General features: G+C 36.1%; 1 protein-coding gene across 2 annotated transcripts in view; it reads left to right on the forward strand.

Annotated features, from left to right (window-relative positions):
• LOC136040975 (signal transducer and activator of transcription 5B-like) overlaps positions 1-16,722 on the forward strand; it is a 206,711-nt gene that overhangs the window by 149,735 nt on the left and 40,254 nt on the right. For both annotated transcript variants that reach the window (XM_065725449.1, XM_065725448.1), the window contains exons 11-12: positions 1,132-1,255; positions 3,164-3,399. In XM_065725449.1, the coding sequence (XP_065581521.1) occupies positions 1,132-1,255; positions 3,164-3,399 (360 nt within the window). The remainder of the gene's footprint in view (positions 1-1,131; positions 1,256-3,163; positions 3,400-16,722) is intronic.

The following is a 16,722-nucleotide window of genomic DNA, read 5'->3' on the forward strand; positions in this document are numbered from 1 at the left end:
TGCGAGTTCAGGGTGCTAGAATAGGTTTGAAAAACTAATGTTAAGAAGACTAAGTCGCTAAGGCTAGGAATAAGTGAAAATGAAAAGGTGACGTTGGGTAACGAAAAGATTGATCAAATGAGCAGCTTCACTTACCTTGGTATTATTATTAGTGAAGACGGTGAGAGCAGTGAAAATGTTAAAAGTAGAATTGCCAAGGCTCAGGGTGTTTTTTCGCAGTTAAAAAGTTTGGAAGAATAGGAAGATAAGTCTGCAAACCAAGATTAGAATATTGGAAGGTACAGTGATGACAGTGGTCAAATATGGCTCTGAAGCATGGGTGCTCCAAAAAGCGGATGAAGATTTACTAGATATTTTCCAGAGAAATTGTCTACGGATTGTTCTGGGTACCCGGTTGACTGACCGTATTTCAAACAGTAGACTGTATGAAAAATGTGGTTCAATCTCGCTTTCTTGGGCTATAATGAAAGAGAGGTTGAGATGGTTTGGACACGTTCTGCGCATGAAGGATGACAGATTGCCGAAGATTGTCCTATTTAGCCGACCATCTAGGGTTAAACGGAAAGCAGGTCGTCCTCATTTGGGGTGGGATGATGTCATAAAGAAAGATTTCAAGAAAATGAGAACTTCCTGGGAGGGTGTAAAGACAGAGGCTTTGAATAGATTGGGATCGAGGAGAAGCGTGCGTAGCTGTGTTGGCCTCACGCGGCTGCGGTGAGTTATTAGTAGTTTTAGTGGTAGATCTTGATTCTACTATTTTTCAGTTTCGCCTCGTAAAAGGGAAAGAAAAATACACCGCAAGAGACTATGCAACCGATAATTTGGGTAGTTACATAATTAGGCATGTTTTGTCTCTAGATTCACTCTTAGCGGAAGGAAACCCCGGTTAAAATGCCAGTACCAACCCCCCTTCCCCTCAGAATATAGTGGTTGAATTTCCAGATGGTAAAATTTTATTGAGATAGTTTTCGGCCGAATTTTGGTCTTTTACGAAAATAGTTTTTTTTACTAGGCTCTTTGGAATTTTAATGCTGACTAGTTTTTAAACACCTGTACATTCATTTTCTGTTAGAATTATGACTTAAGATTTTTTTTTTTCATATGAAATACTTTTGTTTTCAATTTTTATAGAAATATGCAGTTGAGGAAAATCAAGAGGACAGAGAAGAAAGGTTCCGAATCTGTTATGGATGAGAAATTTTCTCTATTATTCCAGTCAAAGTTTTCAGTTGGAGGGGGAGAGTTGGTTTTTCAGGTAATAAATTTTCCTGTACCTTAAGCTTCATTTCTACCATCCTGAATAAAAAAAAAAAATAAAAAAAAAAAATAATAATATTGCAATTTGACATTTGGTCAAAAGCCGCTTTGTATTTTTTTTTTTCAGGAACTTGGATCAGACACTTATTATTACCCTAATTTTACCAATTACACTTGTTAAATTAGTTATTCTTATTGTTACAGTGGAAAAAATGCCAAGTGTCGCCAAACGCTAGATGACGTTATAATATTTTTTTTTGTCGACACTAGCGCCAGTTCCCGCTCTTATAAGTTACCCTTGCTCTCCAAAGGAACGAGTACAGCATGATCTTAAAAAGTTGTGAGCACGCTAAAGCTAAAACCACAGCCTATAGGCATTATTTACAATTGCGTTGGGACAGAAGTTGGTCAGCTCGTCCTTGTATTTATTTGTCTTTAATAAATAATTCAGCATTTATTTTTTCAATGTTTTATTAAGCGTTTATTCATAATTTTATTCAGCGTTTCGTAAGCTGATCATCGCTACAAAATACAAAACGAATATAATGCTAAAAACAACAAATAATTATAACACAAAGGGAACAAACACAATTACAATAATATAAATTATAAATATGAATTGTAATATTAGTATGAATAATATTAGTAAATGTCTTATAACGCATTCCTTTCAAAATAGTAGTTTTTAGAGAACGACGTTTAGAAGTTTTTATGGTTTATGGTTTTTATGGTTTCATGGTTTATACTTTATTCATTTATGCAAGGTATGCTAGGTTCGCATAATGAAATGATGAATGAATAAGTTCATTCTAACTTATTGTTTAGTAGTTTTTAGAGGGGTACTGAAACAGGTAAAATTGTGTGTACGTATTGCTCTTGAGGTTAGGTGCAATAAAAAAAGCGTCTAATTGCCTCACAGACTTCACCAGTTGATTCAGGATAATAATCCTGCATGGTATTCTTAATTCAAAACCGCAAAACATGCACAGAAGGAATGAAATAAGAGGGCTGATATGTATTTGAATATTTCATAATTAAATTGGACTTTATATTAATTTTCCATTGGCAATAGAAGATGTTCAAAAACATGCCACTAAAGTAAAACTTGCACCTTGTTACTGCCGGTTCCTGCGCGTTTCTGGTGCAATTTGAAGTGTAATTGAGCTTGCTTACTTTGATTGAAGGCGAGAAAGCTGAAATATCTTCTGAATGCTTCATGACTAGATATGGATCTCTGTTCATCTGACAATAGAAATAAGATGATCGAAAACGGGCCATTAAAATAACACTGACACCTCGCTACGACAATGCGAAAGTACAATTGAGTTGTTGAACTTTCCCACTTCGATTGGCCGAAGACATGATCTGATAATGAAGTTTGGAAAAGCGATATTAGTAAACGAGAAATACCCGATAGAATAGAAAAGGATAGAAGGATAGGAGTACTTTATTAACAAGCAAACTCTCACAACATAAAACTGCCGAACTTGTTGTCTTTAGTCAGCTAGCCTATATAAGCACATAAGTGAAATGCAAAACATTGCCTACAGCGATGGCCTGTCAACCAAAACTGGCCTGTCAAATACAGTGAGTACAATAGATAAAACGAAAAAAATGGTGGCATAAGTAAAAACATAAGTACATTATAAAATACATACACCAATGAATCCAACTAAATACCTATTCGTCATTTCACCTTCGGCACAAATCAGCAGACGTACCGAGTATCAGAATAAACTGCAACCCATTAGGTGTCATAGGAACATATTTTGCACTCCTTTGTGCCATATTTTTTTTTGCGCATTTAATAAGTGACCTTTTTGTTTATCTTTATAAGTGTAAAATGAGCAGAATTTAGCGCCTTTTTTGATTGCTACCATAGCTATTTAAAACAATTTTTTCTAAGGTATGGACATTATCACTGCCGGTCGTTGTTATTGTACATGGGAATCAAGAACCACATGCATGGGCCACTGTCACTTGGGATAATGCATTTGCAGAACCGGGCCGAATACCCTTTGTTGTGCCTGATAGGGTTCCATGGGGACAGGTTTCCGAAACCCTATCTACCAAGTTTAAAGCTGCCACGGGAAGAGGACTCACGTCTGGGAACTTGAAGTACCTCGGTAGCAAAGCCTTTAGGTCAGTACTTTCTTCTCCTTATCAATTAGCTATACGAACTTGCACAAGAAAAAGTTATTGGCTTCATAATCCAGTTTTATCTCAGGTTGTTTTTTTTTTGGGGGGGGGGCATCCTATTGATACACATTTGACCAGATATATAATTGTAAATTGCTGATTTAATTCACTTAGACTCAACTTTGGCCCCTAACCGTTTTTGGCCTTGAAGCCGGTGAAGAAACAGGTCTAGTAAAGGCCAGGGTGAAGGTAAAGAACGCCATTGTTTGTTAGTTCTCCATATTGCTGACAATATTTATTCGTTACAAGGGAAGTTATATTGGCCACACAACTCTCCACCTGAAAACTTCCCTTAACAAAACTTCCCATCACACAATTTTCCACTTTTGAAGGATCAGTGAGAGTTAGGGTATTTAGGCATTAAAAGGAATTATTTGAGGCGTCTCAAACACACACAACCCATCCCACCCACCAAAGATTATTTGCTTGACAATCAAGTTTTATTCCAGGTTTGTTTTTTAGGGGGAGGGTCCCATTGATACACGTTTTACCAGTTATATAATTGTAAATTTCTGATTTTATGCAATTCTTTTTATTTTGGGAGCGACTCAAGTTTTATCCCAACCGTTTATGTCCTTGGAAGTCTGAAAAGAAATGGGTCTAGCGAAAGTTCAAATGAAGGCAAAGAACGTCACTGTTTGAACGTGCTAGTTTTTTAGTGGGCTGATAATATTTCTTTTTTTGTAAGGGAAGTAATGGTGATCACACAGCTCCCCAACTGACAGCTTCCCATTAAAAAACTCCCCACCCACACTACCCCCAGCCAGACACTAACTATCGGCTAGCCTGGTAGTTTTTATTTGTTAAGTATTTAAAAAAAACAATTTTTGGACCAACTTTATTTATTTCCAAAATAAAACTTTTTAAAGGTTTCGGAATTTGTAATTTGTAATTTGCTGCTGATTATGGCCTTTTCGTATGGCCTTTAAAATAGTAGAATTTCTGAAATGGCTTTTGGCTGAAGTAGATGAAATAATCGAACTTATATCAAATATGCTGTCGCTATAAAGTAGGCAAATGTATTAAATGATACTCTCATTAAACTAATGATTTAGTGTTATTGTCAAATTAGTTGAAAAAAATTATCCCGTACAGGGACACCATTTGGTAGAAGACGTGGGAACCGTGGCATTGAATCGTTCAACGTTTCAAGTTACGTTTGACGCATCAAACGTTATTATAATCTTTTAATTTGGTTTTAGTAAATTTTTGTTCAATAAAAGTTAAAATTTTTATTTTTCGTTATTGATTTTGATTCTAAAAAGGGGGAAATGAAATGTAATTAGTGCTGAAAATTATTGAAGTTAGCGGTAACATTTGAAATTAATATTATATATAATGTATAACCAAAGTATAGATAGATAGATAGATTTATTCACACGAAAGCCCGATTGGGCCATGGTGACATACACAAAACAAGCGAAAAAATACAGCAACAAAACATTGACTGAAAAGACACTAAAACTAATTATGTAAGAAAATCATCACGATACCTTATACCTACCCGGACGAACTTTCCAATATTATTTATACTTAAGTAACACCTACTTCTTAAAATTTCCAAAATCCAATCCCTCCCCCCGACCTCCCTACCAAATATTTCCAAGTGTAACTCCCTCAACTCCCTACAATCCCCTAAAAAATGATGCAAAGACTCATCCATCTGGGATGGATGAAAAATGATGCAAAGGCTCATATATAAATCAATGAAATTAGTCTATGTCTAATTTAAACTGATACTACAAAATACTTGATGCTACAAATTAAAAATATTGTATCAAAAATGATGCAAAGACTCGTATAATGAAAAAAGAAGTCACCAATGCAGCAGCACAAACACAGAAATAAACATACACCATAAAAAAAAGAAAAAAAAAAGAAAGACAGAAAGAGAAAGGAAAACTGTTTTCCTACTTTAGCAATTAGTATAGATCAGTACTTGGAATGAGGCCTTAACCCTACTCATCCATACAATCACATTGGTCAAACAGCATAGCCATACACAATCAACTAAAAAGAATAATAAATCAATGAAATTAATCTATGTCTAATTTAAAAAAGCTACAGAGACAAGTTCGCCAAGTGAAAACACCTGAGGGAATAAACGGTAAACATAGATGGAAAGCGGTGCCAGCTATATCACTAGCAAATAAAGATAACATAGCCACGTACTTATCGTGGCTTTTGTTTTCTTGTATTTTTTTTAACTGTCTTTTGAAGATATTTGTTTCTTAATTTTCTAATATAGGCTTTTTAGACTCAGGTGCAAATTTCTTTCTAAGTTCATTTCAAAGTTAATTTATGTAAAAAAATAATAAAGAACTAAGCTCTTAGAAACAACTTAATAAAAATGAAACCAATAATGAACTTATAATCTACAAGAATCAAAACTAATATTCAACTGAAACTGAAAACGAATAGAAATTCAGGGCTGTAATTTGCTATGGGGAGGGGGCAACTGCCCCTCCAGACCCAAGCCCCACCCCGACCTCAGTTTGGCTCCCCCCAGCTGAATTTCAGTTGCTGCAAAACATCTTGTCAAAACTAAGATAAGCCTGTATAATTCAAGTATCCTGAGAAACAGGTCAGTTTTCTTTAGTATATCTTTGCTTTAGTATATCCCTCCAGACCCAAGCCCCACGCCGACCTCAGTTTGCCTCCCCCCAGCTGAATTTCAGTTGCTGCAAAACATCTTGTCAAAACTAAGATAAGCCTGTATAATTCAAGTATCCTGAGAAACAGGTCAGTTTTCTTTAGTATATCTTTGCCTTTGTGGTAATGCACGGATCATTTTTCAGTTTTCACTATCATTTTCACTTGATTTGGAGAAATTGACTCCAACCTTACCCCCTTTCCTCAGGAATTTGAAGAAAATAACGCCACTGTAGAAGTTACGAAATAAATGAACGACGAAGTCGTCTGTCTTCCACCCCAATTATAATTGAAAAAAAAACAAAACAACATTTTTTATAAGACAGACATTAAAATGAAAAGAAAGAGATATTAGACTTAATGAAAAATGAAGCCAATACTGAAGTTAGAATGTACCAAAATAAAATTGCTATTCCAATTATGCTCAAAACGAACAGAAACTAGATCTACGTTGCATGGGCAATGTGAGGTGTTACGCCAACTTTTTTCGGATTCGCCCAGTAAAGTGTTGCGATAGCAACAGTTTGGTCTTGTTTCCTCACTTCGATTAAACGCAGAAGTTGTTAATCTGTAAGGATCTTAAAATAAATACTAGGTACACCAACTCGCAAAAGTTGCAAACCCTTCATTGTAAATAGCAAAAGTTGCAAACCCCTGTAGCCTAACAGTCGATTATTACTTACAAGTCTTCTACATGTCTTACCAATGGAACCAAATTGGTCTTACCATCAAATACACTGGAAACAAATAATAGGTACACACAACTAGCAAAAGTTGCGTACCCCTCATTGCCGAAGATGATTATGAGCTAACAGCCGACTGTTGGTTAAAACTCCCCTATATGTCTCACAATTGGTATCGGCCTATTTTTGGTTTCATTGTGTACCTTACTACTGAAGTTGTCAACCCTTTTAAACTTTCAAACTGGTATATCTCTTGAAGGAGTTTTTCCACCAAAAAACGATGACGTATACTTCGATCAGCTCATCAAGAGCTATCAACTGCCGTTGAAAAAAAGATCTATCTGGTTTAGTTCAAATGTTGACTTTATCGCCGTAGGCCAAGTCTCTAACGTCTTCACTTAGAAAGGAGCAAAGGATAAACTGTTATTTCTTTAGCAATGAGAGAACTTTGAAGTTTAACAGGCACATCCGATACCATCTCTATATCGACCTTATTTTTTGGTTTCAGTGTGTACCTTACTTCTGAAGTTGTCAGCTCCTCTAAACTTTCAAACTGATATATCTCATGAAGGAATTTTTCTACCAAAATATGGATGACATATACTTTGATCAGCTCATCAAGAGCTGTCGACTGCCGTCGAAAAAAAAATCTATCTGTCTTAGTTCATAAGTTGACTTTTTTGCCGTAGGCCAAGAAGGACAACTCTAATTGTCTTTAGCAATGAGAAAACTTTTAAAATTTAAGAGGCATATCTTATACCATTTCTCTACCGCAATCCCAAGTGCAAAAAACTGAATGATAAACTCAGCTGAAAGCACGAACAGAAATGGGTAGAAACAGTATATTTTTGGTCACATTAAGTAAAAAAAAAAGTAAGTAAGACGGCACTAGACCCATAAGGTCCAAACCGGCGGTGCTGATCTCCGTTACATGGTCATTCAGTCAGAAAGTGCACAGGTTGGTTGGGGGCCAACCAACCTGTGCTTTCACACACCCTTCTTGTTTTTCTTCCCCAGATTTCTCCAGGTACCCATTTAGAACTGGGTCGACTCTGGCTGAGCTTACAGAGCCACGCCACTGACCCCCGTCCCAGACTAAATAACTGGACACAACTGGGATTGAATCCGTGCCCCTTGGACACAGAATTCCCATGCCAGCGCGCCAATCACTCAGCCAAGACCCCAGTCAAGGCATTTTTGGCCCCAGGCAAGAGTTCTACGAAGCTTTCCAAAATGCAAAGTCATATTCATCGATCCAGCCTAAGGTCCACCACTTTCCGTAAAAACCACAGAGGTTAGACCCTTACCACTTTCTAGGAATAGGCTGAAATCGGGGTGCTAGAAAAAAAAACAAAAAAAAACGACAAAACCAAATTGTTGCTCTCGCAACACAATTACTAGATATGTGAAGTGGGAAATTTTTCTCCTTGCATTCCAACTATAGCGCGATTGTCTTTCGCGCTTTGCTAAAAGCAATATATATTTTAAGCGATTTCAATGTGAGATAAAAATAAACAAGAGCTAAGGGCTCATATGGCACTTGTGACGAGGTCGGAAGAGCGAAGAGCCGAGAGCTTATATGGCATGAGCTCTAGCAAAATTCTAAGAATCGACAGATAGATTTAGAAGGAAAATCAGAGGCTTAATGCCGGTCGGGATTTAAAATAAGACCTCTGAGATACGAGGTCCTTCTAAATATCAAAATTCATTGAGAACTGATCACCCACTCGTTAGTTAAAAATAACTCATTTTTTCTAATTTTTCCTCTCCCTTCAGCCCCCCAGATGGGCAAATTCGGAAAAACGACTTTATCAAGTCAATTTTTGCAGCTCCCTGACACGCCTACCAATTTTCATCGTCCTAGCACGTCCAGAAGCACCGAGCTCTTCAGAGCACTGGACCTCCCCCCTGACTCCCCCAAAGAGAGCGGATCCAGTCCGGTTACGTTAATCACGTATCAACGACATTTGCTTATTCTACCAACCAAGTTTCATCCCGATCTCTCCACTCTAGGCGTTTCCAAGATTTCCGGTTTCCCCATCCAACTCCCACAAATGTCGTCAGATCCGGCTGGGATTAAAAATAAGTGCACTGAGACATGTGTTCCTTCTAAATATTAAATTTCGTTAAGATCTGGTTACCCAAAAATATCTCTTTCTAATTATTCCGAATAAACACCCCCGTCTTAAACTCTCCCAAAGAGAGCAGATTCAGTCCGGTTATTTCAGTCACGTATCAAATATTTGTGCTTATTCTTCCCACCAAGTTTCATCCTTGCCCCTCTAAATCCCGACCCATCCCTCTAAGCGTTTTCCAAGATTTCCCGTTTCCCCCTTTAACTCCCCCAATATCACCGAATACGGTCGGGATTTAAAATAAGAGCTCTCAGACACGACGTCCTTCTAAATATCAAATTTAATTAAAATTCGATCTCCCATTCATAAACTAAAAATACCTCATTTTTCATTTTTTCCTCTCCCTCCAGCCCCCCAGATGGCCGAATCAGGGAAACGACTGTTATAAAGTCAATTTGTACAGGTCTCTGACACGCTACCAACTCTCATCGTCCTAGCACGTCCAGAAGCACCAAACTCGCCTAAGCACTGGACCCCCCCCCCCCCCAACTTCCCCAAATAGAGCGAATCCGTTCCGATTATGCCAATTACGTATCTAGAACTTGAATATCTATATATATATATATATATATATATATATATATATATATATATATATATATATATATATATATATATATATATATATATATATATATATATATATATATATATATATATATATATATATATATATATATATATATATATATATATATATATATATATATATATATATATACTAGCTATACCACCTAGTTGGTGGGGCGCTTCGCGCCCCCCCCCAAGCCCCTCCGCGCGCGTAAGTCGTTACGCGCTATATTAGTTACGCACCATTCAGTATTAAGATCTATACCACATTTTTCTAATGATTGACCTTGAGCTTTGTTAATGGTGATTGTAAATGCTAATCGAATTGGGAATTGCAATCTTTTAAATTGAAAAGGCAGATCCGTTGGAATCATGGGCACGCGAGGAATAAGAAAAGCCTCACCCTCAAAAGGCCCTGTCAAGATTGTGGCCTCTATTAGGTTTTTCATTGTTTTTTTTTTTTACGGCAAGTTGCGTACCATTGCAAAGCTTTGGTGGGTTGATATTTCTTAAAAGTATTATTGGTACGCCTATTTTTAGTTGTAGCACGTGTGGTGGAAACCCTGAAAGATCCACGGAATTTAAAAATTCAGATGGATAATTAACCGCTTCATTTGGTTCAAAAACTATGGACGTCTATGTTTTTGGGTGCGAGAATCGCTCTTTCACTTAGCCATTTATTATTTTTATAATTTTTTAGAATATTCGGAAATACTTTTTCAATCAATTCATTTTTGGACGTCACTAAATTACAGAAATCAGCAGGTAGTTGTATACGTCCTGAATTTGAGTCTACTGGGTGCTTTCCGTTTCCAATTGCCAGCAATTGATCTGAAAATGTTTGACCAGAGTCATCGTTTTGCAATCGGATGTTAATCTTCCAACGTTTCTGGTATTACCGTCATTTATAACTGCATCTCGCAAATGAATGTATTGTTCAGAGCGGAGCTTGGTCTGATTCAGGCGGATATATAGCAAACGTTCTGATTCAATTTTAGCATACATATCAACGACGAATTGGTGAAACAATTCCCGGCATTTTAAAATATAATTTTCTTCATCCTGCCGAATCATTAGTCTATAGGAATAATAATGCATTGCACTGCATTTCTTATTCATTTCTCTGTTAGTGGCTGGATTCATCAATTTAATATTAAAGTGATAGCCATCGGCTCCATCCCAAAAAATGATAGGATATTGTAGGGCATCGTAGCATCGATGAGTTTCAGCAATTCTTAACAACTGAGCGTTTCGCTTATGAAGAATAATATCTCGAGGTAAAAACTGATCACCAACCATAACGATTGACACTTCGTCGATAGTTGGAGCATTGTATCTACGCACATGTTGGCCAGGAGGCGTTTTGTCAGCGGAAATAACAATTTTATGCGTATCAGTAGGCATCAAATCGATGGCTGTTTTGAACAGACGCACTAAATTATTATTTTCGTGGAAAAGATGTTGCAATTGGGAAACGATTTTCCTTTCAACGTTGGAAGAAATTTCGCAACGTGCATTCAATTCAGAATTTCTATCACTGATGAAGTACAATTGTACAAATTTATGATTCTCGCCTGAGAATGGTAGAAGGGACCCTGCTCTATGATAAATTTGCCCTTTTACTTTGAAAGTAGACATAAATTGATCTGGATTTTCGATTTGGGCTCCAAACGACGTAATTTGGAAACATGAGTTGTATTTTCTGATTTGTGACAAAATCGCTTAGATTCTGACGTAGTTCCAGTAAGGAAAGTCTTTAATGGCTGTGGTGGTGCAGCCAATAGAGGAAGTTTAACTTTTCCTTAGGCGCAACACATTCCCATTGTTTCACCATTGAATTTCAAGGCCTTGCAATAGGGACAAATTTTAGACATTGTCCCGATTTAAACACATCTACTCAAGCTATAATCATCGACTGGGCTGTACCTGAATGCCAGGCGATAACTTTCAGGTTGCTCTGATTCCTCGGCACGCTTTCTTTTCCTACTTTCTCTATGAGCAGCAAGCCTGATTTCTTGCTGTTCTTGTGATTCCTCGGCACGCCTTCTTTTTTCACTTTCTCTTTTAGCAGCAAGTCTGGTTTCATGGTGCTCTGGTAGTTCCTCGGCACGCCTTCTTTTTTCACTTTCTCTTTTAGCAGCAAGTTTGCTTTCGCGTTGCTCTGGTAGTTCCTCGGCACGCTTTCTGTTCTTTCTTTCTCTATCAGCCTCAAGCCTGTTTCCTTGCTGTTCTTTTGATTCCTCGGCACGCTTTCTTTTCTGACTTTCTCTATCAGCAGCAAGGTTTTTGGCATAGACTCTTTGAGCATCTTCCTCGGCTGTTGCCATTGTAAGTTCATCAGTCATTTTAAAGTTAAACATTAATATATTTCTACGTGAACGCATGTCTTAAATATCTTTAATGACGTCACCGCCATAACAAAAATGACGACAACTAACTTCATGACGTCAGTCAATACACAAACATGACGTCACCTGACAGACACATCCACAGAAAACTTATTTTTATATATATAGATATATATATATATATATATATATATATATATATATATATATATATATATATATATATATATAAATAAGTTGTTTGTTTGTGTGTCTGTCTGTCTGTCAGCATATGACGTCTGAATTATTTCATCATAAACCAATTCAAAAACGAATGTATTCAAGCCGAAGTAGCTGAGTTGGTAAAGCGTTATGTTCCAGGTTTTAGGTCCGAGAGGTTCCAGGTTCGAACCTTGGCTTTAGCATTAATTAAATAAAAAAAACAAGTTTTTTTTAACTGAAAGTAAGGAGCGACATTAAAACTTAAAACGACCAGAAATTACTTCGTATATTAAAGAGGCTGCTTCCTCATCAACGCCTCGCTCTTTACGCTAAAGTTTGACTCTTTCTCTCAATTCTTCTTTTTAAAACAGAAAAAAACTTTAGCGTAAAGAGCGGGGCGTTGATGAGGAAGCAGCCTCTTTCATATACGAAGTAATTTCTGGTCGTTTTAATTTTTAATGTCGCTCCTTACTTTCAGTTAAAAAACTTGTTTTTTTTTATTTAATTTCTGAACGTTTTTGAATCAATGCATGTTTTGATTTTGGCTCTCCGCAGAGGAATAATTAAAACAAAATTAGCTTCTTTTTTTTGGCTAAATGGCTTTCTCATAATTTTGATGGAATGATTTTGAGAAAAAAAGAGCAGGAGAGGAAGCCTAGTTGCCCTCCGATTTTTTGGTTAATTAAAAAGGCAACTAGAATTTTTAATTTTTTACGAATATTTTTATTAGTAAAAGATTTACGTAACTTATAAATTAGCTTACGTAACGAACTTTTGTATTCTCATATTTTTATTACATATATGAGCGGGTTCGCCCCCTTGTCAGATCCTCGCTCTTTGCACTAAAGCTTAAATTTTGTCCCAATTCATTAAGAATGACCCCAGAATCACAAAAGCCGTAGAATAAGTAGTTGAAATTACTAAAAATACTTTAGCGTAAAGAGCGAGGTATTAGGAGGAGGTGAGCCCCTCAAATGGGTAATAATTTCTGTTTGTTTTAAGTTTTAATGCTGCTCCTTACTTTCAGCTGAAAGAACTTTTTCATATTTATTTTTTCATTGTTTTTTTTTAAATAATGCTAGTAAATCCTGCGCTCCCTTCATGGAGATTTTCTTCCCCCATGACAAATTATCGCTGGAAAGTTCCCCCAGCATATCCCCTTCTTCTCAACCCCTCCCTCAACCAAAAAAATTCTGTTCTTTCTTTCTCTATCAGCCTCAAGCCTGTTTCCTTGCTGTTCTTTTGATTCCTCGGCACGCTTTCTTTTCTGACTTTCTCTATCAGCAGCAAGTTTTTTGGCATAGACTCTTTGAGCATCTTCCTCGGCTGTTGCCATTGTAAGTTCATCAGTCATTTTAAAGTCAAACATTAATATATTTCTACGTGAACGCATGTCTTAAATATCTTTAATGACGTCACCGTCATAACAAAAATGACGACAACTAACTTCATGACGTCAGTCAATACACAAACATGACGTCACCTGACAGACACATCCACAGAAAACTTATTTTTATATATATAGATATATATATATATATATATATATATATATATATATATATATATATATATATATATATATATATATATATATATATAATAAGTTGTTTGTTTGTGCGTCTGTCTGTCTGTCAGCATATGACGTCTGAATTATTTCATCATAAACCAATTCAAAAACGAATGTATTCAAGCCGAAGTAGCTGAGTTGGTAAAGCGTTATGTTCCAGGTTCTAGGTCCGAGAGGTTCCAGGTTCGAACCTTGGCTTTAGCATTAATTAAATAAAAAAAAACAAGTTTTTTTAACTGAAAGTAAGGAGCGACATTAAAACTTAAAACGACCAGAAATTAATTCGTATATTAAAGAGGCTGCTTCCTCATCAACGCCTCGCTCTTTACGCTAAAGTTTGACTCTTTCTCTCAATTCTTCTTTTTAAAACAGAAAAAAACTTTAGCGTAAAGAGCGGGGCGTTGATGAGGAAGCAGCCTCTTTCATATACGAAGTAATTTCTGGTCGTTTTAATTTTTAATGTTGCTCCTTACTTTCAGTTAAAAAACTTGTTTTTTTTTATTTAATTTCTGAACGTTTTTGAATCAATGCATGTTTTGATTTTGGCTCTCCGCAGAGGAATAATTAAAACAAAATTAGCTTCTTTTTTTTTGGCTAAATGGCTTTCTCATAATTTTGATGGAATGATTTTGAGAAAAAAAGAGCAGGAGAGGAAGCCTAGTTGCCCTCCGATTTTTTGGTTAATTAAAAAGGCAACTAGAATTTTTAATTTTTTACGAATATTTTTATTAGTAAAAGATTTACGTAACTTATAAATTAGCTTACGTAAAGAACTTTTGTATTCTCATATTTTTATTACATATATGAGCGGGTTCGCCCCCTTGTCAGATCCTCGCTCTTTACACTAAAGCTTAAATTTTGTCCCAATTCATTAAGAATGACCCCAGAATCACAAAAGCAGTAGAATAAATAGTTGAAATTACTAAAAATACTTTAGCGTAAAGAGCGAGGTATTAGGAGGAGGTGAGCCCCTCAAATGGGTAATAATTTCTGTTTGTTTTAAGTTTTAATGCTGCTCCTTACTTTCAGCTGAAAGAACTTTTTCATATTTATTTTTTCATTGTTTTTTTTTAAATAATACTAGTAAATCCTGCGCTCCCTTCATGGAGATTTTCTTCCCCCATGACAAATTATCGATGGAAAGTTCCCCCAGCATATCCCCTTCTTCTCAACCCCTCCCTCAACCAAAAAAATCCTCCTGAAAACGCCTGTACACTTCCCAATAACCATTACTATATGTAAGCACTGGTCAAAGTTTGTAACTTGTTGCCCCTCCCACGGGGACAGTGGGGGAGTAAGTGGTCCCCAAAGACATAGTTATAAGGTTTTTCGACTACGCTGAATAAAATGGCTATCTCAGAATTTTGATCCGTTGACTTTGGTAAAATAATTAGCGTGGGAGGGGGCCTAGGTGCCCTCCATTTTTTTTGGCGCTGTTAGAGCTACGAAGCGCATTCTTTGTGGCGTGAGCATCATATTTGGATGCAGTGATAACTTTCCAGTCACCTCGGGTGCACTCTAGCTCAACAATTTTGCACGTGTTATAACATTCCGAAATTAATTGTATACGTTTTCTAGACTTCCATTTTTCCATATAAAAAACAAAAAACAAAGCTTAGAAAGGAATATCTAATGTTTGCTTTTCTTGAAGTTAATCGAAGAGTAGCATCTACTATTACTAAAAAAAAGAAAAAAAAAGCCGAAAACAACACTTTTAAAAAGAAAAAAAGATTTGAATTTTTTATTGACTAGTATTTTAGTTAGTTATTAATCAGTCATTATTATTTAATTATTTATAGTAGTTAATTATTAGCTAGGCAATTTGACATGTTTTGTTGTTATTCATAGATATACGACTACGTGCTTATTAATATCTGGTTTTTAGAAAGGAACATCATGTGCGAAATAGATTTTTATGTTTTCTGAGCTTGAAAAATATAAGCTTCTTATTTTTAAAAGGTGTAAGCCAACGTCTAATTTTTGTATTAGCCAAGATATTCCAGGAGTTGCTGAAGAATTTTTAAATGTCTAATGTCTATGCTACTGTGTGTCAAATTTATGTGTCAAATCAAATTTGTGGTTCTTAGCCTCATCCCTTACTGGGAATTGAAATCCATAGATTGAATATTTTGATTTAAATTTAAAAATACAATTTAGTCCTTCTTCCCGCCCCTCTGGGTTGAAGTGTTTCCGCCCCTTGTGTTTCTTGGCCTCATTTTTGTTTTTGTTTTTCAGGAACTGAAATACATAGATTCAGCATTTAAATTTAGAATAACAATAATAATAATAGAATAATATAATAAATAATAATAATAATAATCCCTCTTTCCGCCACTCCGGCAACTGAACTGGACCTGTGAATGCTTTCTCATAGAATTATTACCTAATGGTAAGCTCCTGTTACATTTCATCAGAAAAAGGTCCTTCTAAATTATTAATGTCAATGGAATCTTGGCTTCCTCCCTCTTTCCTTACGGAGAAGAATGTGTTAGTTATTACTTTCTGGTTTGAATGCACTACTCCCCCTTCATGAAACATAATATTATCAAATTTCCTTGTATCTCATGTTACAAGGGTTTCTAAGAAATATTTTTTTGCATTACCTAATAAGTTAATTGTTTTATATTGAAGAATTGTTAAGTGAAAACTTCGTACAATGAAAGTAATATCTGATATTCTCTTTCTTTTTGTTTTCGTCTATTGGTCCTTCGTGGCCTTTAAGTCACTGGATTGTACTGTTAAGCAAAAGGTCAAACTGAGTTAATCACCGATGACGAAACTTAAAAAAAACGGACTTAATATCACTGAATTTTGCAGAAGAGAAATATTTCGAAAGTCGTGGATTTCAATGCCCGGTAAAAACCTGAGATCAAAAAACATACAACCCCCCCCCCCACAAAACACAGAAACGCGATGAGCCCACATAAATGCGATGTATGGTTGCACGAAGACATCCTCAGTGCCGCTGAAAAAACCTTCCCCCCCTCCAAAAAAAATGACAACGATATTTTTATATCCTTTCCCAACAGAAAAAAAGGAGAAAAAAGACTGTATTTTACGCTGAAAACGGGTTAAAAAAAAAGGGCATCCAGACTTGCTGACAAGCT

Source organism: Artemia franciscana, chromosome 21 (genome assembly GCF_032884065.1).
Source record: "Artemia franciscana chromosome 21, ASM3288406v1, whole genome shotgun sequence".
Lineage (NCBI taxonomy): Eukaryota > Metazoa > Arthropoda > Branchiopoda > Anostraca > Artemiidae > Artemia > Artemia franciscana.